We start from the raw sequence: 22,791 nt of genomic DNA on the forward strand, positions 1-22,791 counted from the left end.
CAGAAAAATCAAATCCACGGTTAAGGGTGCACTTCCATTGAAGCGGAGCGGAGAAGAGCTGTACCGCGATTCACCAATCACATGGCTTGAAAAGAAGAGATGTGGATTTCAAGCCAGGTGATTGGTGCATCGCGACACAGCTCTTCTCCGCACCGCTTTACTCCGCCTCTGTGAAACCGCAGCCTAACGAGGCTTATAAAATAAAAAACGTATATTCATTCATTCTTTCTGTAATGGTATATTTTTGGTATAATGTACACTATTATAAACTAGTAGTTTAATGGTAAACATTACCTGATGGTAAGCAATCAGCGCCGGCCATGGACACCCGCAACACCAGCAGAGTCACGGGTGCGTGTGTGTTAATTTTGTAATCTAAACTTTATAATGAGATCAATATTTAGTTACATAGAATCACTGCATAAATACTCTATATACTAAAACTAGGTAAATAAATAAACGAATACAATTATTAATATTAATAATACTGGGGCATCATAAACTAGATAGATAAAAAAATAAATACTACAGGGTAATGATTAGAAAACTTATAAAACCGATTTACAAATCATTGATGTGAGATGAATTAATGTCGCGACAAACTCATTATTGACTGTGTATTTTTCATTATAACGTTATTGTATATTATTATAATATAAATATTGTGTATTGTTATTTACATGACAAAGCAGATTAAATACGACATTTTACAATCCTATGTCGCTATACACGCGTCTATGATTAATCCTTTGTAATTCCTTCTCGACTTCAGCTAATACTGTAGAATCAATGTCATGTATGTCAACGACCGCCTGCGACTTATGTTCGCCTGGTAGCATGGCTACAACTTCGTCGTCTGTAACGGTATTCGATACGACGTCAGCGACGTCTTTGTCTACACTATCGAAATATTCGAATGCCTCTTGATAGTTGTAATTATCGTTGTAAATCCTTGGCCCATTTTTCATGTGTGCTGGTATTGTTTTCGTTCCGTGTAACGTTAAACTCACAGGACCGACGTCTCCAGTATTTTTTTCGTAAGTCTGCAATAAAGAAAGTCGTTAATGTAGTCAATTAAATACATTTTATTTCAATATTATATTTAACAATATTATGTACACACTTACGTTATCAGTAACTATGACCTTCCAAACCCCTTTAGGATTCTCTCCCCACGTGGCTACCGACATAAGGGGCCAGTTCACGAAACCTGTTGTTGATGTGTCCTTGTGACGAGCGCTGAGTAACTGAACTTGCGTGCCTAAAAACCATTAAAAATAATTTCTTGTCAAGTTAGGTAACAGTAAAATAGAAACTAAAATACTAGGCTAACATGAGCACTAAACGTCTTACCTTGGGGTGAAACTAAATAAATCTCCAATGCTCCCCGACGAGAATATTTCACATTTATTGATACTTCGACATGTTCAACAAAATTGACTACACAATCGTCTTCTACTGTTATCGGGACTTCGACGTGATGCCTGGACCACAAACGAGTATTTCCTTCTTCAGTTCTGTAAACAAATAATAATTTAGTAAGTAAAAATTTTGCTAACATAAGAATGTTTATTCAGGTTATTAAAATACCATACTTACGGCGCAGAATTCACCCGGCAAACATAATCTTTCGGCACAGTCGTCCAGTTTAGTGCAGTTTTCACAAGTGCACCAGCATTCAAAAGTCCAAAACCAAATCGAACGTCGAAATACAGTCCTGCACTAAAACAATACAAAATTAAATAATAAGATCTACGCTACTAACCACACTACCGAAAAAAATACGTAAAATTACATCAGTATTTAATATTTACCCATTTATTTGCCACCCAGGATTCGCTGAAAGTGGAGCGTATTCTGATGTCCAAACTATTAAATGTTGTACATCCCGCCATGTTAAATTTTGACTGAAAATATATAATTAAAATCGGTAATTAACATTATCACACCCACTCAATGTAGTATTTAATATGAATGTGCGACACACAAATATTTTATTATATTAGCTTTCATCAATGATACCTAATTTATCAATCATTGTCGTCAAAATATCTTAAAATCATATTATATTTCGGATTGTTAATTAAATAGGACATCTGGGGTCCCAAAAAGGTGTCATTTTATAGGTACTTCTTTACCTAGTCGATAAAAGACAGCTTCTTGTATGTTTCATATGAGCACAAGATGTTTCATATTTCCAATAATCATCCTTAATTTCGTAACGAAATACATAATAATTGTTACCATAAATAAGTCTCTATTTATGCCAAAGTTACGGTTCAATATAATCATTATATTTCTTGTGTAAAAATATCAGATTTAACACAGTTCTATGATGTAAATGGATTGCAGATGATTCATTTTTATTGTGTCCATTTTACGAATGTGACAGACCGTACCCACCAAGGTACCAGAGTCACATAACAACACAGGCCATGTACGGGCGCGTAAGAAGGGTCAACTAACTTTGCGCTTAGAGCGAGAGCGATGATGCCAGCAGCCAATGGGGCGGCGGCAGACGTTCCAGTATGTCCCAGCGTACAGGAATCACCGGTGTCTGTCGTAGCCTGAAAGAGATAGGAATAAGTTGATGTCTTTTTTACTCTTGACGACTGCAATACAAGAGTTTAGTTATGAATGAACCTACTATGTCATTTGAATGAGTCATTGTATGGCAGCACTAGCGAACTTACTATTTTCTGATCTTTGTAGGCACCAGAGGAGTACGCGGCAGCAAGCGTAGATGAACAAATCTCTCCGTACCAAGGAAACAGACCATGCTGAGAAGCACTTCCTATTGATATTGTGTAAATACTAGACGAGTATCTGAAAATTTTAATGTTTCAATGAATATTGAATTAAAATAATACATAATGATGATGAATTAAATTTATTCGTAGTAAATAGTACCCTACCCATCGCAATTACAGTTGTCTCCGTGACCACCGCCATTTCCATTTGCCCATACATAGATGGCACCTTTGCCACTACGACCCTGGCAAACATGATTTAATTTCACAGTTGTAGCTTTTAAACAAATAATTACCTAATCATCAGTTTATACCAGTTACTGAAAATATTTTGCCTAAATACAAATTAATTTATTATTAGAATACAGTAGATAAAACATATTACATATATTTATTTCGCACAGTACTTACCTCAGTGACACCACGTTTAAACGCCTCGTTGGCTAGGCGCCCTGGTCCCTCGACGGTTCGACCATCGTCATTAGGACCCCAAGAAGCACTGTATATGTCCACTTTGTCTAAAGCGTATCCTGAAATTCATAATTAGAGATAGTTTTTTTAGTATAAACATTTTCTTGGGTATAAAGAAATAATTAGTACATACTAGTTTCTACTCTGATGTACTCAGAAATCAAACCACATCTAACAAAAATAATATTAATGAATATGGTTTTACATATTCAATAATACCTATTATTTTTGGGTTCACGACATACGCGTCGCGTAAAAAATGTTCTTTCCTTAGCGCGTATTTTTAGTTTGTAATCTCTTTTCATTCATAGTACCCTGGTAATCGCGGTCACCACCAACATGTGGCCGCCTAACATGCGATATTGAAACACGGATAGCCACTAACTGTCGGTTAGTAGTTAGTTAACTGACATACAAACACGTTTCTGTTTTGTAATGAACATGGCGGATTAATTTACTATTTAAGTGTGAGTAAATAAAATTAAATATTTATGTTTTATATCTACAGTGAAGTAAATAATATAATATTATTACCTTACAAATTAAAGGACTCTTAAGAATGCATAGTTTCCTAGTAATTTAGTAACGCGTTTCACTTGTTTTCAATACAAAAGGATCATTCATCGATTGCATCGCCCGTATTTTTTTAACACGAGGAAAGCAGCTTGAACCCAGCTTGCTTGAACGGACAGACGAGACGGACGGTCATTATTCATCTATCGATAGATTTGAGCTTACACACACACGAGACAAAGTATTTTGACTAATTTTATTAAGATTTCCCTAAAATAATAAGTAATTAATAATTATCTCTCTTCATTACGAGATTAATTATTACCGATCTTAATTCAAATTCTCTATAGGTATTATACAGAAATTTTTAAACGTTCACTGAAAGACCAAACAGGACAGAAAATAATGCTAAGATCGGAATCACTCGATCACACGCTTTGTGTGTCATTTGTCTTTTATTCGATTACTGACTGATTCGACGAAAAGGCACGGACGACGATTACGTTACGTCACAATACACCAATGTAACCAAGGCACCATAAAATATAAAGAGATACACGTAGCATTTTGTGAAGTACATAACAATGTCGGGAATTTAATTATAAATAATGCGTGTAATAATAAAAAAAACACGTTCCCTTGTTCTGGCTCTCTCAAGGTTTAAACAATCGGCATGCTAATTTGTTAGGTACTTTGTAGGTAAATGTATCTTCACAAGTAATTAAATAATTTTACTTAAATACTTACATAGGTACATCTATATATAACGTACAACTTTTTTTATTTTGATTAAGCTATTCCAAACATTTCGAACTTATTATTCTGTATCGCTAAATAACTGGTAATGTAACGCAAATACACGAGGTATTAATAAAGGAGAAGGGGACTTTTGGGCCCAGCAGTTAACTAGTTGAAATGTATATTAAAAAAACCGTCATATTTTTTTAAAGGAAATCACAAAATATGGTACCAAGTTTCTATCTGGGAAGCGAGAAAACTTAAATTAAGTTATAAAAAATTAATGATTATTTAATCATTTATGTATAACGAACTCTGTGATTTAAACTTCTTAAAACACTTCTGTCTGACATCAGTCAGTCACCGATTGACAGATGACACTCGTTCGTTGTGTTTCGTTCTGATTATTGCTTCTAAGGGCCTATGCACACCACGTTTTTAAACGCGCCGTTTGTAGCGATACAGACGCGATTCTTGCGTGCGTATCGCGTCTGTATCGCTACAGTCGCGATACGAACGCAAGTTAGACGCGGTCTGTAGACCTTTGCACACCTGACACGCGTGTGTAGCGATACAGACACGCGTGTGTAGCGATGCGGAAGCCATGCAAACGCGCGTGTTATCGATACACACGCGCTGGTGCCGCGCGTATGCATCGATACAAACGACAACAGACTGCACTGTAGGAGAAAAACGGCCGGCGACGCGCGTTTAAAAAAAAGCGCGTCGCGGGCCGTTTATAAAACTTGGTGTGCATAGGCCCTAAGTGCAGAATGTAAAAACTTGTCTTCGACTATAGCGACTGTTCAGGGCGCTGGAGAGCCAAACGTGTCAGATTTTCGACACGTCACACACGCTCCTTGCTTAAAACCATAACACAACCAAAACTATTCAAAAGTATTTCGTAAAAAACACAAAAAAACTGCAATGTTATAATATAACCTCACTTTTACTACATTAGGTACATATAACTTGATTCCTGGATAGCCAAATTTCACCAAATTTTCAGTGAGGCCTTGTTATTATATCCTCTTACAAATAAGGCTAGTTTGATTCAGTTAACACCTGGGCCCAGAAATGTATGGAGAAGTCCCCTTCTCCTTTACCTTTACAAAAGGTAATTTTTTAATTTATTCTTACTAACCACCACCCTCTCGTGAAAAAAAAGCTTACGTACGACGTTTTACCTCAACATGGCGACCGAATGTACCAGGTGTTCATAAATTCTAGGAGATGTACAGTTAACTCACCTATCGCTTCTCCCTCTATCCGGTCTGTAATTCGTCCATCAAGCATTCTAACTCCTCCCACTTTCGCCCCCCACGCCACGCCCACACCACACTTCAAGTTGTTCGCGGTCATGGCAATCTTACAAGCGGCAAAAGCAATTTCTTTTAAAATCACTAATTCATGTTTGGTAAATATAAATGAACACGAAAAATTCAACAATTAGAATGTCTTACTTCTCCTGCACAACGAGTGCCATGTGAATTTAACTTGATGTCTTCATACCTCGGTGAAGGATCTGCATCGTCGTCGTTGCTATCCCAACTTATTTCTGGATCCTATAAACAAATAATGTTACATTAGCCGCATAAATACAAACAATGCTACGTTTAAGTGTAGTAGAGGTTTATTTATTAGGATTTTGTTATTCTGTCAACTCACAATTAAGTAAGTATCCATATTTTCCTAGCGTCGTTCCTAGATACAGGATTTACCTACGAATCTCCAAAACATTCATTTTCATCTAAGTGCCTTTGTCCTGTTTTCATTATTTATGTTAGTAAAAATTGGCAAAGTAACCCCAACAAATAATAATTTGTTTGATTGAAATAACGTCCGAAGTTGGGTGGGTCCACGGGTGGGCCATATTACGCGCCTGTCGCGTCATATCGGCCGCGAACTTACCAGGGCGCGATAAGCTAAGAGAGGTGTTATTCGCTACGTAAAAGGTGACGTCAATATCGACGACGACGACCATAGCAACCGATAAAAAATAAAGTAATAATCGATATTTACAATTATTTATTTATTTTTCTCATTTGGTATGTTTTAGATTAAATTAAATAATATTTTTTCAAATGGAAATCAGAATAGACAGAATTTTAATTATAAAAAATGTGGCGGGGAAAAATAATCTAATTTTAAAGATTAAAAAAAAAAAAACTATATTTTATTTTACCAACCCGAATTTCATGCAAAGCCATTTTCATATATAAACTAATATAAAAAATACATAATCTATTATTTTCCTAGCATTTTTTTAACAACTTGATTTAGGTACACTCAATTCAAACCATGCATGTTTTTTTATATTTATTCCGAGATGTGCCCTTTTAGCACGAAAATTTCAAAGTAAACTTAACTTAGTACCAGGACTACAGAACGAACGGAGAGCTATAAACAGAATTACTACGTCACAAACTGTGATACTGCCGCAGCACACGGCACAGTAGTAGCACGATACAACACCGTATAATAAATAACATCTGGTTCCTTCCTATATTCTTATACTTTGATAATAAATAAGAATATTGGTTGAACAGAGAGTATTAAAATTCATTATGTTACATTTCATGACGAAACCATACAAAGTAACGAATCGTTATCGCGTTTATTCCATACAAATACGTAGACAAGCAGCACTTTTGGTGGTCGTCTTAGCCTCGATCGTCAATAAAGATAACGAAACGAATGCTAAAACGTTACAAACCGATTATAAAACAGCGACACAACGAACACGATCGTGATGATACATTGGCTAAGAAATGTTTATCGTTATTTCAGAGACGATGACGAATTTAGATATCGTTTCGCCACCAAGCGATGTTACTTTGTCTACGGTTCGGTTTGGTCGGCTAGTCAACTAGCAAGCAAGCGTTCTCCACATCGCAGTTGTGTCTTTTTACCACGGAAAATTTCGATATGTCTTCTACTTAGTACCAGGATATCAGAATGATGAAAGAGTGTTTCGTGTTGTGTTTTAATGTGTTTGAGTGCACCCAAATTGGAATTTTATATTATTTTACTGTGTTTTATCGCTTTTAATTACTATCATAATTAAATCGTAATTTAGTTTGTATGAATTATTTTATACTAGTAGTTTATTATTTAAGGTGAATGTTCCGGGCTGTTCGTGGCCCGTTTCCCGATAGATGGCGCTGAATTGAACATTTTCGGTTTTATTTTGTTTTGAGTGTCATTTGAACAATATTAAGTAACAGAAATAGTAATGCGAAAATCAGGCAACCCACTTTATCGGAATTAGTGAAATTATCGCCTCAAAACCCATCCAATTTGCCATACAAACATACAAATTAGGTGAATAATATTTTTTATTACGTTTTGGTTTGAATTCCATGAGAACGTTGAAGAATATGCTTCGGCTACGTAACAGTAACATTATATGTTAAATGTATCATGAAAAGTACTCAATACTGCTTAAATTAAAAAAATATTCACAGCTGAAAATAAAAACAATTCTGATACTAGTAACGCCATCTGTTAATCAGAACTGTGAGTAAACATCAGTGGACTTATGTTCCATTTTAGTGCAGAAAATTTTCACCGTTTGCCTCAACTGTACTAGGAGAGCATAAGACTTACGTAGTTGGCTCGCAAGTCTGTGTGATTGTGTTCTATGCCGTCATCGAGTACGGAGACGCGCACACCGTTGCCGTTGTACCCCATTTCATACACCGGCAACACGTTGAGATCGAGCCGGGGTAAATTGTGTACTGTGCGCGTGTCTTGCTGAAAACAATAAACATTATAATTAGAACATAGCACTAGTATCATTTTTAATGATTCTTATTGTAGGGAATTATCTAGTTAAACTTGTTTATTTTAAAGTTTGTCATGCCATATTATAGGTAGTAGATCAAACCACTGTTACATTTGTCATAGCACGTCTGTGGCACATCATTTATAGGAATTTAAGTTAGTAATCACATTAATTAATATACATGGTGACAATAAATAAATCTACTATAATAAAAAAAACTTTAATGAGTAATAAATAAATATGTACATTGTAGGTACAACCTACCTAAAAAATTAAAACTAAAACAAGGAATAATAATTAAAAAAAATAAAGTTAAGTTTCCCTCCATTAGGCGTCAAAGTACTCGTCGGCATCACTGACACTGGAAAACGTTCCCAGAAGACTGAAAACATCGCCCTAAATATTTAATAAAAATACATGAAGGTACTTATATTTTTTTTATAATAAAACTCACCAAATACCACTCGTGGCTCCACAATTCATCATTAAACCAGGTTTTACCTCGGTGGTCTTTATTTATTGTTTTCAAAGTATCGGTTTCTTCAAGCCTCTTGACCCTTTGCAACGGCTCATCGGGGTCTGGCATAGCGTAGCGTTTGACCCGAGACTTCGAAAACAGTTGTTCAGCCCACCTTACCTGTAGAGAAATGTAATTTTTAAAATATGCCTTATTGAATCTTCTATGAATAATGTATAAAAATATGATTTATGTATGAATTTCTTCTAAGGTCACTTTTTGATTGGTTTGTTTTCGTTTGCATGGTGGTACAATAGTACGACTATTACTTTTATTTTATTGTTTAGGTTACTTTTGTTTTTCAGACGATTTCAAAACATACATACGGTTAAAATGTTTCATGAACTTGGCAAACTACAAATTCGATAAGATGGTTGTCAATTTTTAACTGACTTTACCTGTTCATAATTTGGTCCATACCGACAGTCCATACATTATTGTCATATAACTGTCCCATAAATAAACAAGGATAATAAAACCCACAATGGCACTACTCATCATGCACGCGAAAACCTTGTCCCACTTTATGGTACGTTAAATATAGCGGCTTTTGAAACAGCCACGTGTAAACCGAGTTCAAAGTTACCAGGCGCCCATATATAAAAGAAGGTGTCATCTTACTCACCCTCCTGTCCTTGACAAGTGCCGACGTGTGATGACTGGGGGTGCGACGCTGCTTCTCATGTTCATATTTCAAAAATATGTACGTGTCCGGGAATCCGCGAACCTGTTAAAGTTTTTTATTTTATTATTTTAGATTGTAATCTACTTTTTAATATGTTTTAATATACTTTGTGTAAAGTATACACTGTATTCCATGGTACCTATACAAAATTAATAATTATTTTGAAAACTAGGTTATTTCAGAATTGACCTGGGAAATATTTTGACTAAATACAACAAACGTTCAAATTATTTCTTAAGTGACAAATAACTTAGTCCATTAATAAGTTAAATAAAGTGACTTTATCATCTCATATTATACATCTATGTTTGTAATAACAACACCTTTTATCTTTTTTCAGCCACCAGCATATTGTTATTTTAATCAAAGTGATTTGAATCCTCATTGGCCAACAGTTGAAAAATGATATTTTGGTCAAGTGAAAAGAGTCAAAAATAAAGATAAATATATAATAAATGAAGAACAGAACCGCGGCATAAACTAGTTAACGAAATCTAGCACACAGCACACATGCAGCAAGCACCTGCTCGAAAGTCGATAGCAAAATGAAACGGCCACGTGTAAACAGAGTTCAAAGTTACTAGGCGCTCAAACACTACAAGAGGTAGCCCCTGTTGCAGTCTTGTGGGTTACCCTCAGGGACTGTCAACCCCTGTAGACTCCGTCTGTGACGTCATACGCTCATTGATACTCGCAATGCGGCAGTCGACACTACTTTGTATGTCAATGGCGATACTATAAAAGTTGTTTAACGTTACGTTAAACATAAAAGTTGTTTAACGTTACGTTAAACAACTTTTTTGCCAGGTACCTATTAATGTTATCTTTATCTAATACCACTTTACATACAAAGAAAATAAAATAAGAAGTAATAAAGATGATGTTTGATAGGTAATTCTAATATAATTTTCCGATACGAACAAGTAGTGATGTCTGTAGTATTTATTGACTAACTGATGAGTGATGACAGACAGCAAATCAGTTAGGTACCGCAAACGCAACATTAATTGATTGAATGATTATTATTATACAAAAATAAATTCATGATTTAATAGTAAGGTATACAAGTTATTTAAACCAATAAACAAATCACAATAACAGATTACAACTGCCAACCCGTCCCTGCGTTCTACGAGTACGAACACAATGTTATCAGATAGTTATAGGAAACAGTTCGTTTAAGGATATTCCCCTCGTGAAATACACCCCTAATATAATGAGTTCCGAGTAACTCCTCTACACTTCTCAGTTCCTGGTATTTATCGTCTGAAACAATGGGATGTAGGCGGCGCCCTAGCACAGATTTAACACCGAATTGGGCGGTTTCTACCTCCCCGGGGAGGATTTCTTACCCTCACAAAAAGCGTCGTGGCGCTCTTTTACGCAAACCAAATGGATGTGTTAGCAGTACGTTTAAAAATACGTTTTGATGAAAATATTATTTGGTTTTATTTAAATAATATTATATTTTCCCTGCATCATATACAACAATCTCCTCTTTACGTTTTATTAATTTTTTTACAGCACAGTGGCTGGGCTGCAGTGCAATGTATAATGGCCCTTTGTTGTTTCGGGTCTGAGTGTCATGTGTATGTGAACGTTATGTGTATGTGTATGTTAGTAAACGCACGCCACGGGGGAAACCCTAGTTTGGGGCAACGTTAAAAAAAATTGTTTACGAGAACCACAAAATATTTTAATCATAGCATAGTTACGTTACAGGCTATAATTTTATTATATTTCTGTTTAAAGTTTATTTTCGGTACCCAATGTCTTTGATTTCGCTTTCCTCAGTCAAACGCCGTCACAATATTCCCTCCTCTTTCCTTCACTCCTCTCATACACATAATTAATCCATCTTTTTTGTATTATAATTTATGTTAAAAGGATAATTTAAAAAATAGTTTTTTTTTAATTATCCTTTATACTACGATTTGTTAAAAGATCGCTTATTCGCATCAACAACCAATTGTGTAACAAAGATTACTAAATAAATGCTTAGTTACTATATTGTTGTAATTTATTTCCACACAATTATCTACTATCAAACAGAGCTTTTTACATTGTTGCAAACATAAAATTACTAACTTGTAAATCTGAATTTAATAAAAAATGTAGCAACAATGAAACAAGCGAGCGTAGGTCAGTGTCAACTCGACACAGTGACTGACAACTTGTCACTTGGTGGTTGTGACAAGTTTGTCAGAATATGGCATATGATGCCTCAAACTCACATATGTACTAGGGTATCATAAACGCAAGGCGATAACAATTTCCAACACATGTGCCTTATCAACATGCGAGGAATGAGTGTACATACGCCCCGCCTACGCGTGACTTGCTTTGATAACGCGATATGTTACGATACGATAACGTAGTAGCACATGATAAGACTCATTTGAATATTTCACTTTATTGAAGCAATACATACACTGATACACATTATGTATGTACATAATTATGTTTTGCGTATGATATACATTTTCCTCTACGTATAAATGACGTACATCATATATTTTAAAATTTTTAAACATTTTTGAAACAAACTTGTTTTATTAAACTATTTTGAAAATTAACTTATTATCTAAGAGCAGAAAAAACTGATTTCCAGAGCGTACTCTTTCATTTTTATTATTCTTTATAATCTTTGCAATAAGTAGTTAATTTCAACTCAAGTTATCAAACAGTTGACTGTAACAATCAGCATTGGTGCCAAAGACACCAAAGATCTAATTGACACCAGATGGCTATTGCTAAGGAAAGCTTCACCATACAACAACACATGTCCAACACGATCGCACACATCATCACGTAGACACACGCATAGAGTGTGTACCGTGTACTCATACGATCTAATTCTCTCGTCTATACACACAAACAAACATACATATACTTTATACATCTTTATACATGGGAGGGGTTGTGTAGACACGTCACACGTGTGCAGCACGTGTCATCTCGTGGAGTCATGTGAGTTTTTGGAGTCACATGTGTACTAGGAGAGCAGGAATGGTTAGGAGATATGGCGCATATATGCACGATATGCGTGTAGGGTGTTTTGTGTTGGGGTAGGTCGCGATGTGAGCGAGGGTGTGCTATGTGTGTGACGCGTTAGGCAACAGTTGCTGTTTCTATCTTTTATTTATGGTGAAATATCGATTTTGTCTGCTCTAACATGAAGGGGTGAATTGCTATTATTTATTTTCATGGATAGATATTCCTTTGGAAGATAAAGTACAGTTTATAAAATTGTTCACGTATAACGTTAAATGTTAATAGGTTAGTAAAATACATAAAAAACATTACAAACCAAACCAGGTTAACGAAACTGTAAGTTGTATTTTTACAACTGATATAATATAAAAGATACATAAACAGTACACACAAGTCAAATTGTCCGCAATAACAAATTCATATAACGTATCATTATTTAAATAAAATAATGCTGGGAAAAGTTAAAAAAAATAATTAACTGTAATCAATACACAATTAGTAACAAATGAAAATTCATTCACATTATTGAAAGCCGCGCGTGCTACGCAAGGTTATTGACCCGTCTCGTAAGTTGAACGACAGAATTCGGTTTTGTAAGAAACGATGTAAACTCGACAACGGTATAGCACAGCTGTTTTATGAAACCCTGATACCTCTCACATTTTTGTTACGTTTTAAGTAAAAATGAACATTTTTTGTTATCTGTGGAGAATTTGTGAAAGGCACGGGCGTAAGCAGAAACCAAAGAAACATACAAGAGAGATTTGTTGCGCAACAAAATAATTACTATAAAAATTATTATAACTAAAAAAGTGGTTTTTTTTTCATGAATAAATATTTTAATTCAACATATTGCATTGTTTTATTTATTCTCAGCAAATATTAATGGAGAACCACACAACGCTAACCGTGACGAAAGTAACCTTGGCTCGCAGCATGTGTTGGCTAAACACACACACACTGAAACGCTCCTACTTTACAGAAGTCCCGCCCCCTGAAACTACGGAAATAGATTGCCGCTGAAACTCGCTGAAAAAGATTTTCTTCGTGTTTCTGTGAGCCTGGTAGGAGCGACGCTAATTCCACAGTTAGCGTCGCCTGAAAAACTGAACGGTACTTGTTCAGTAGGTTTGTGCTATTAGCCAATAGAGGGTAGGCTGTATTATGCAGAATTTCAGCTTTCAAAAATGCTAATCGTGTACGAGATGTACGCTTTTTGTTACAGCGCCATCTATTGAGTTAAGATAAAAGTTGCTCTTACACCACCATCCCGAAGCGATTCAACTGTTGCTACTACAGACGCCGCGCACGCTGGCAACGCCTCTACTACAGCTAAACTTTCTCTCAAACGTTCAAAGATGACTCTCGAGGCGCTCCCGCCAGCCTGCCACGGACCAATTTTAAAAAAGCTATCGCAATTTTACCTTTTTTTCCTGATAAATAAACAAATTAAACTTTGTTTGAGGAAAATAAATATTGTATTTTTTAATAAAAGGCGAATTTGCTACTTATCAAAATCAAAAAAAAAAAAAATAGAAATCAAAAGGACGAAGTAAAATACGATAGGACTTTTCTCACGAAACTTCCGTGTAATGTAAATAGGTTTAACGTAAATAACTTACTATTTAGTACATATAGAGAGATACATTAATCAGAAAACAGAAGATCAAAGACTTCCTACTCGATTGATACAGAAAAATCCTTTCTCAGATTAGAAGTGACTGCCCAGTACCTCGTAGGCGTTTCCTTAAACTGTCTGTTCAAATTGTAAAGTGCTATCTGAACATCTAGGTCACTCTTGAATTAGCTCCACTGCTTCACTGAAACTCACTCGAACCGACGTAAATCTAGTTAGCTGCTAGAAAAATACGCCACAATCTATCCTATGTGTGGGTGGTACCTGCGTAGTACTAGGCTTTAATGAACTAAGTGTAATTCAATTTAAATTAATTGAATAATTCAATAAAATTAAGTAATTTAAAATGTTTATTTGCTTGTTTCGATTGCGTTATCTCTGGATGCGATCAGAAGTTGAAACATATTCTGTGGTTTAAATTCTAGTATTGAATATTGTATGACATAGAAAGTTTGATTGTTTGTATATTACTCTTCACGTCAAAACGGCTGAAGAGTTCCAGATAATTTGTAAAAAAGTTCAATCCTTGGACCAATTGGACCTTGACAAGCGAGTTTACCATTTTTTATCATAGTCTTATTAACACAACGAGATCTATTTAAAAATAATATAAGTGCATTTTTTACAATTGCCTTGATTTTGCGGTTCTAAAAAGCAATTTGAGCATGTGTAGTTTAATTTTTAATTACATTACTAATGGTATTTTTAATTACATTACTAATTTTACGTTAACGTATGCTAATTTTTTATTACATTATTAATAATAATTTTTTATTACATTACTAATACAAGTATACTGTATCGTGTGTGGCTGCCATAACATATTTTTCAAAAACGAATTTCATTTGTTAAGACAATAAATACTGCCTCACACGTTACTCAACGCGTCACGTAAAGTCGTGTAAACAAAATAATCTCAATTATTTTCAGCATTTCAGTAGATTGTTGTACACGGCGCACATAAAAATAAAGAGGTACAAACAAACAAATGATTAGCGCTACAAACTGAGACAAATGGATGTGAACTAATTCCTGAACATTAGTCACGATTAGGTGGACACGGACTGACAGAATGGGACAGCTGATTGGCGAATCTACGACTGGTGTTGCAAGATGCGTAAAATGTTTTGCCTACTTTGTTAACTGAATGGGCTTTAAAGGTCATTTTATTAAAATTAAGTCACGTATGAATAATATTCCATACTTTATGTACAAAATTTGTAAACAATTGTTTAAACATACAATTGTTTATTTATACATAATAAACATAAATGAAAATAATGTCTAGTTGTGATAATAATAGCCATTGTTAAGATATTGTATAAGTACTGACCATCAGAAAACTGTCTGGTAGGTACGTTCCAGGTCGTCTGAAGGTGACATAAGACATTGTGAAAAAGTAAATACAAAGTAAATACATATTCTATTCTAGGAACTCTATGAGGCCTGAGCTTTGATATGATTAACGTAACTTCAAGTTTTTATTTTTCGAATGTGACCCTAGAATCGAACCCGATGCCTCTCTCATCAGTTCATCTGGACCAACAAATGAACAAAAACATTAAATCTACAAAGTATCTCGTTCCTTATTCAACATAGAACACTAATATGCTTTTTAAAATAATAAAATTTATTTTTCTAAAGGCGACTCTCGCGGAATGCTAACTATAATATGAGCCTCTAACATGGCTTGAAACTAGTCGAGTTCCTCGTCAAATAATTACTTGAGTATGATAAAGACATACTAATTAATTTAGTATGTCTCACGAAATTTATAAACATAAAGATATTAAAATTGACCTAATTTCTGACCATTATCTGTTATTCAAAGACTAAAAAAATATAGTAAAGTCGAATGCAGATAAATCTCGTATCTTAATTATTAATTATCAAGTGTCTTTCGCGTCGGCTGGGGCGTGAGGAAGTTCGTTCCCTCACGCGTCCCGCCTCCTCCTTAGCTAGCATGACTGCTTCGCAGAAGGAGGAGACGGCATCCCAGTCCCCCTCGCTCCGCACCATGGCCTGAACCAAAGCCGGACGCGAGAGGTCGCCGTCGCCGACCACTTCCCTGAGGGCACGGCGGTGTTCAGCCCACGCAGGGCAGACCGCAACCGTGTGTTCCACCGTGTCCTGCGGGCGGTCTTCGCAGTGATGACACCCGGGCGTTTCCTCCCGCCCAATCAAAAACAGGAACCTACCGAAACTCCCATGTCCGGTAAGCACCTGCGTCAGGCGGTAGGTGAGGACGCCATGGCGCCTCTCTAGCCACTCCTCAAAGAGGGGACTTACCGCTGCAATGACAGCGAGCCCAATAATTATAACCCTAGGTTATAATTCTTCGTTTTATAACCCTAGGTTATAATTATACGCGCCTCACAGAGCCATCAGACCACCACAGATGGGACCCAGTAGGGCTGATGCCTGATCCGGAGCTGCGGGCTACCTAGCGGGTTTACCGTCGCTCCGGCTCGAAAAGCAGGAGTAGGAACGGGGTGATTTTTAGTCAATAAGAGTCTGACACTCCCTCTCGGCTCGCTCAAGGCGGGAGAAGTCATTGGATGATTTTCCCCCCTCAAAAAAGGGACATAATTATATACCGGAACATAGTTATACGAAAGCAATTCTTTACTATCTAGGAATATAGTTATAAAATAAAACGGTCAAAGTTTAGTGATAATAGTGAAATATATACGTAGTGAAACACCCACTTTTAACCAGTTATATATCTTGACCAGTAAACACGTCATTTAAATTAACATTTACCTACGTCACAATCAAATTTTGCAGTAGATACTAGATAGGTAGATAGTTATGGAAATCAGCACTAGTTAATGTTAGAGGCGTGGGTTTTATGGGGACACAAAATTAGTGATATTGACAAGAGTGTAGGTGGATCTTTAAAACACCACAAACTAAATAACAAAATCCTGTAGGTCTACTCCGGTTGTCAAATGCGAAGTTTCGTTTTTGCAAATCTTCGGCCGCTGGTTTTATTGATTTACTAATAGAATTACTTAAAATAACGATTTATTTTTAATTTCAATTCAAAACCTATTTATTTATCTTCATTTCATTCGTTCATTTTTGTTCAAGAAAATTCGCAATAAATGGAATTGAGTATGAAATCTGCGAAGTTTCGGACGAAACTACGTTTTTCGTTAATTAGAGTAGACCTCCTGGTTTGTCTTAAAAAAGTAACCAACCATCGGGTTACGGCCAGCAACTTCGATGACCTAACTGCCATCATCATACAGTTAATAGTCAGGATAACAGCCGATCTTCTTGGAATTTATAGACTTGTATCTGTTAAGCTTTGGAGACTTCCTAATATTTTTTGGTTTTATTAATTCTATTCCTACCAACCTCCCATGTCTGTTTGTCTTTTCATAATAAACTGAGGTTTTCCTAAACAAAGCTACTTACACTTCCTTAATGGATCTGCATGTGTAGTATTCTTGAACTCCATAATTACATCACACGTGTTACAGTGTAATTCAGTGTCATAAAAGCTTTTACATATGCGAAGGTACAGGATGAGCTAACATACATTTTTAATAGACACTATTAGCAAATAAGATTAGACCTGCTTTAATAACAAATTATATTTATAGTACTAAAGTTAAAATAGTTATTCAACGATTTCTGAAGAATTATTAAGAGAGACTAACAAGTTTTTTGTATTTCATCATCATCATATCAGCCATAAGACGTCTACTGCTGAACATAGGCCTACCCCAATGACTTCTAGATAGACTTTTGTATTTAATTCTGATATAATGTCTAGAAACTTCCAAAACATCTTTGAGATAATCTCCCTGTATATGAAGATATTACACGAGCCATCTACGTACTAATAACATTGTAGTGCAATCTCCAAACTGTCTGTCAAGCGTGTTGATGACCGCATTTCCCATGGGACAGAAGTCCCGTCACTTCGTCAACACTATGAAGAGGCCCATATACTTTCAGCTTTTACGAGTATTAAGGAAAGTTTAACTAAATCTAATGCATGATCTCCTAGTATGTTTATGTGTCCTTAGTAATAAAAGCTGTTGTGAAAATTGATTTTTAATCGGTAGCACATAGTTCCACCATGGTTATCTTCATTTGCCATGATTATCTTCATATTTTCTCATTTTCCCTATATAAACATCTTTCTTCGATCCATACTTTTCTTAGAAGATTCTCAGTAGACAATAAATATACTTAAATAAAAAGAATTAGCGCAATTAGTCCACCCGTTCATGCGTAATGCCGTGGCCAAGGGACATAGGGATTCTTTTATAGAATTTTATGAGTTACCAACCTGTTTATTGTACCTATTTTTGACAGCAAATGTATATTAACTATAGTCTTCTAGTTGATGGAATATTATGGAATGGAAAACAATGGAACATATCCTATGGGCATAATGGTTGTTGTTAAATCAGACGTATCACATAAACAAGACAGATTGACAATCAATAAGGATCTTCCAGGTTAGTAGTACAACAAAGAAGGTAATATGTTATCTAAAATTGCTGAACATGTTGAGGAAACAGAACGATCGAAAAGCACCTACGCGTACATAAAAAAGAACAAATCCCACACTTTTTACAATTCATGCAACCCTAATACAGTTGATTAATTACTGTGAGTGACGTCAGTCATGATACTCATGATATATGAAGTGTAATCTATGCAATATACTGGAGCTGGTATCAGTGAGTGCCACTTCAGTTATCAGGGCGTCATAGCTTTGATTTCAGCTTTATCTCGAGCACATACGCAACAAACTTTATTAAAGTGGATTTTTGGGAGCGAAATACTCACTTAGTGACATATTGCGGTATTATTGTGCAATTTTTTATTGACTACCTTTGTGCATTCGACGGTTAATAATAGCCCCAAAGAGATAACGAATGAAAAATTCGCTTTGACTGATATGCTGTATAAGAACTATTCATTATTTTGACGGGGTTCTTCAATGATTCTGTTTCTATTATTGGTTTGAATTGTTTTAACTAGTGGTCGAGACACATGCCTAAATTGTGGCACGAGTAATAAGCTTGTCATCTACATACTACATAAAAAAACATAATAATACCTACATTGATAAGAGATAATACAAACGTGTACCCTAGGCAAGACTCATAAAATATATCCGTCTGTCTACATACACAAATAGAATGACTAAAAATAGTATGTATGTATTAGGTATCATACTACCTAGTACTTCAAACCCTAAGTAAATGGTCCCGATACAACTGGATGGTAACCCATTTTTAGTAACGAAATCAAAATTACAAAAGCCCTTTAATTAAAATCAACAAACAGACCTCCGACAGGAGATTATTTCAAAATTAATTTTATAATTGTTTCACAGTGAAAATGTGTGTTTTTCACGAAAGGGTTCCGAATGTTGAACTTCCCAACCTACCTATCATATTTTTTTTTTCAATTTTTTTATATTCAGTGGCTACCACGGTGCTACCTCGTTAAACAATGTTTGAAAAACTCTAAAATTAAATAAAATTATTCAGTTCTCAGAATAATTAAAAACGTGCTTTTCTACATTGATCATTAGCCTTGTAACTGTCCCGTTGTTGAGTACCTCTCCTCGTATAAAGAAGGAATAAACAGTAGATAATCACCACGCTTGCTGATGATGAATTGGGGATTCCATAATCAAAATTAGCCAAATCGGTCCAGCCTTTCTCGACTTTTAGCGAGACTAACGAACAGCAATTGTTTTTTTTTTTATAAAGAGAAGACATATGACCTAGAAAGGCATGTGCTGGGTTGGTTCAGTTTGGCATCGATAGTCGAGTTTTGAACCTTCTAGGTTGAGGCCTAAAAAGCGATTTAAATTAAAAAATATTCTACCTAAAAATATTTAATTTATTCAAATTCACTTCTTCTCTTTGGTTATCTATCGTTACCCCAATTAACTAAACACCAATGAACATCTCTCCTAAGAGCTCCCATAAAATGTTATCTGCACTCGTATGGGAGTATTTAACCATTGCTTCCTAACACCTTTTGTTTGAATGGAGGTCGTTACTCAATACAAGAGAATAAATTAGAGTAAATTAAATTGGATTTGGATAAATTGTAGTAGGTAGGTAACTAAGTAAAATGTTGTATGGGTGCTGAATAAGTAGTGGCGGTATCAATCAACCGCAGGCCCTAGTAGACGCTACTCTTGCAACACGATTAATCTGGTACTAGGAATAAAGGAATAATGTAGGTAAGTATGTTATTAATTAAGCAACGATCTGATTTATAGGTACAGTAAGATGCTTTTTTTATGGTAGACGTATCACCTGATGGTAAGCAATCGCCGCCGCCCAAGGACACTTGAAACACCAGAGGCTTTACAAGTCCGTTGCCGGCTTTTTGGAGTTTAGGAATTTAAGGGCTGTTGGGGAATCGGGGATTGGGAAGGGGGGTTATTGGGCCTCCGTAAAATAGCGTTCTATTGAGTATGCTTTACAGAAACATGCTTATGAGCAGTTTACATTGGCTAGCTAGTTTTAAGTTTGTTACCTAGTTATTTTTACTACAATCTATTTAGACAAGCTTAGGCACACCTCCTTCCACCCACACAGCAATAGTTCTTTGTTGATCTACATAACTACATAAATCTTTTTCTTTGTACGAGAAGGATAGATCTTTGATCGTAAGTCATTAGTTAGTAAACCAAACAGATAGATATGAGGCTCTTGTAAAATTTATTACTATCGAGATTTAAAATCGAGTTTTTTTTTAAATGAGTATCGATGGAGGTTCTTGCTCGTTCTTCTCCATTCGAAGCAACATTTTGGAACGAGCGCCTAGCTTCACTGACGGACAGACTGACGGACAATTCAATTTGACGTTTCAAAAGTGCCTAATTTAGGATTAATTGAAATAAATGCTTTGACTTTGACTTTGACTTTAAAACGAAATAAAATAAAATAAATTTATTTTGTAAATAGGCTACAAAAGAGCACTTTTACACGTCAATATAATTATAAAAAAATCTAGATGAGGTCGACATTTCTTAACGGACTACTTTTGAATGTTAATTAACTAAGCTCTACCCACGGTTGTTATACTTACTATAAATTGTAAGACGAATCAAACGATATTTTAATAATTTAAGTTGGTACCTAACTGAACACACAAACATTTTTGAAAATTTTCCTTAGAGAATGTCATTCATCAAATTATAGGAAAGCCGTTAAAAAATAAAGATAAACAACATTACAGCTATCTCGGTTTTAACAAATGATTTCATTAGACAATACAGTCTAGCTTAACTAACTTACCTTCCCTCCAAAAACGTATCCAAGTTCCAGAGCCACCAGCTGAGCTACTTCTTCACCACTTTGCACTTCAACTGTCCACTCGTTAACAAACTCCCTTGCATGCTCCAAGCCATTATGCACTCCTTGGTACCCATACTGCCCTGGTACCCAAAAACTGGGTTCATTATGGTACCACGACAAAACTGAGGTAAATAAACTAGCGATTAGAAGAGTTAAAAGCGTCATTTATTTTAAGTTATTTTGGTATGTTTGTGAATATTTAGTGTTGGGAGTTGGAGCGAGGTCGGTGTCCAAACAAGTACTAAAGGCCGGCAGACAACAAGAGAGGAAAAGTGTGATTTTTCCCAAGCGGCGCGCCACCGGCCGGTATACTCGACTGTTGTGTCCGACTGTGCTTTCGCGCGCTTTTGTCGTTATATATTTTTTTCTACAGTACTGACGATATAGCAGGGCTATTAGAGGGCGTTTATTCCATTATACAAGTAGATGGTTAAGATAGTATGATCTTAAGTAAAACTAAAATTAACAAAATGACTTAATGTATGATATAAGAAATGGCTTTACCTGTATCTGGACTATTGTCCATAAAATCTGTAGGCTACTCAATCCAAAAGAACAGTAGACAAATATAGAAATCTGTATTAAATCAAATATCTAATTAATAATTATCTAGGTTTTCAATAAGTGTAATTACTTAATTACTTTCTTTATCTTAAATGCATAACTTTTAATACAAGACAACAAACTTTTACCAAAACTTATTGCTTTCTATATCTCCCTATATTTTCAGTCGAGCATACACGTTTCAGTGATTATATTATTACAGTAGCCGCTAAACACACAGTATTAGAGATAACTGGCATTCTGATATTTGTACTGTTCCTAACTCCAATATTTATTTAATTAAACAGAGTATTGAGCGTGTTAGTCAATGTTTTCCAACAAAAAGCTTAGTAATTTGATTCGTTAACCATAGTTGGTTATTTTTACTAAATTAGACAAATTGTAAAACAAGATCTTACTTAACAAAACAGGGGTAGACAGAAGTGCACATAATTAAATATCCAACTTCTCCCAAATACACGTTTTACATGCTTGTTTTTGAGGGGGGAATATCATCCAATAACTTCTCCCGCCTTGCGCGAGGCGAGATTAAGTCTCAGACTCTTACTAACTAAAAACCACCACGTTCCTACTCCTGCTTTTGAGCCAGAAACCCGGTAACCCGTAGCCAATCCGCAGCTCCGTACATTTTGCATACTGAACATAGATTCAAGGCTTCATACCATTAAATAAGTACTGAAAAACAAGGTTTATTTAAACTAAATACGAGTAATTTGTAACAGAAATAGCCGTCAACCGCTAAGACATCGATTATGGACATAACGAGGTTGCAAATGAAGTGTTT

General features: G+C 35.5%; 1 protein-coding gene across 1 annotated transcript; it reads right to left on the reverse strand.

Moving 5' to 3' along the window:
• Positions 1-214: 214 nt before the first annotated feature.
• Positions 215-21,759, reverse strand: LOC118274307 (neuroendocrine convertase 1). Its single transcript, XM_035591770.2, has 15 exons — positions 21,384-21,759; positions 9,402-9,503; positions 8,714-8,896; positions 8,082-8,228; positions 5,936-6,037; positions 5,723-5,840; positions 3,162-3,280; positions 2,916-2,995; positions 2,694-2,826; positions 2,467-2,567; positions 1,815-1,907; positions 1,600-1,722; positions 1,354-1,517; positions 1,128-1,261; positions 215-1,043 (listed from the first exon to the last, which is right to left on the reverse strand). Exons 1-15 carry the CDS (start codon positions 21,606-21,608, stop codon positions 708-710), a joined length of 2,160 nt encoding a protein of 719 aa, XP_035447663.2. The 5' UTR covers positions 21,609-21,759; the 3' UTR covers positions 215-707.
• Positions 21,760-22,791: the final 1,032 nt, after the last annotated feature.

Source organism: Spodoptera frugiperda, chromosome 3 (assembly GCF_023101765.2).
Source record: "Spodoptera frugiperda isolate SF20-4 chromosome 3, AGI-APGP_CSIRO_Sfru_2.0, whole genome shotgun sequence".
NCBI lineage: Eukaryota > Metazoa > Arthropoda > Insecta > Lepidoptera > Noctuidae > Spodoptera > Spodoptera frugiperda.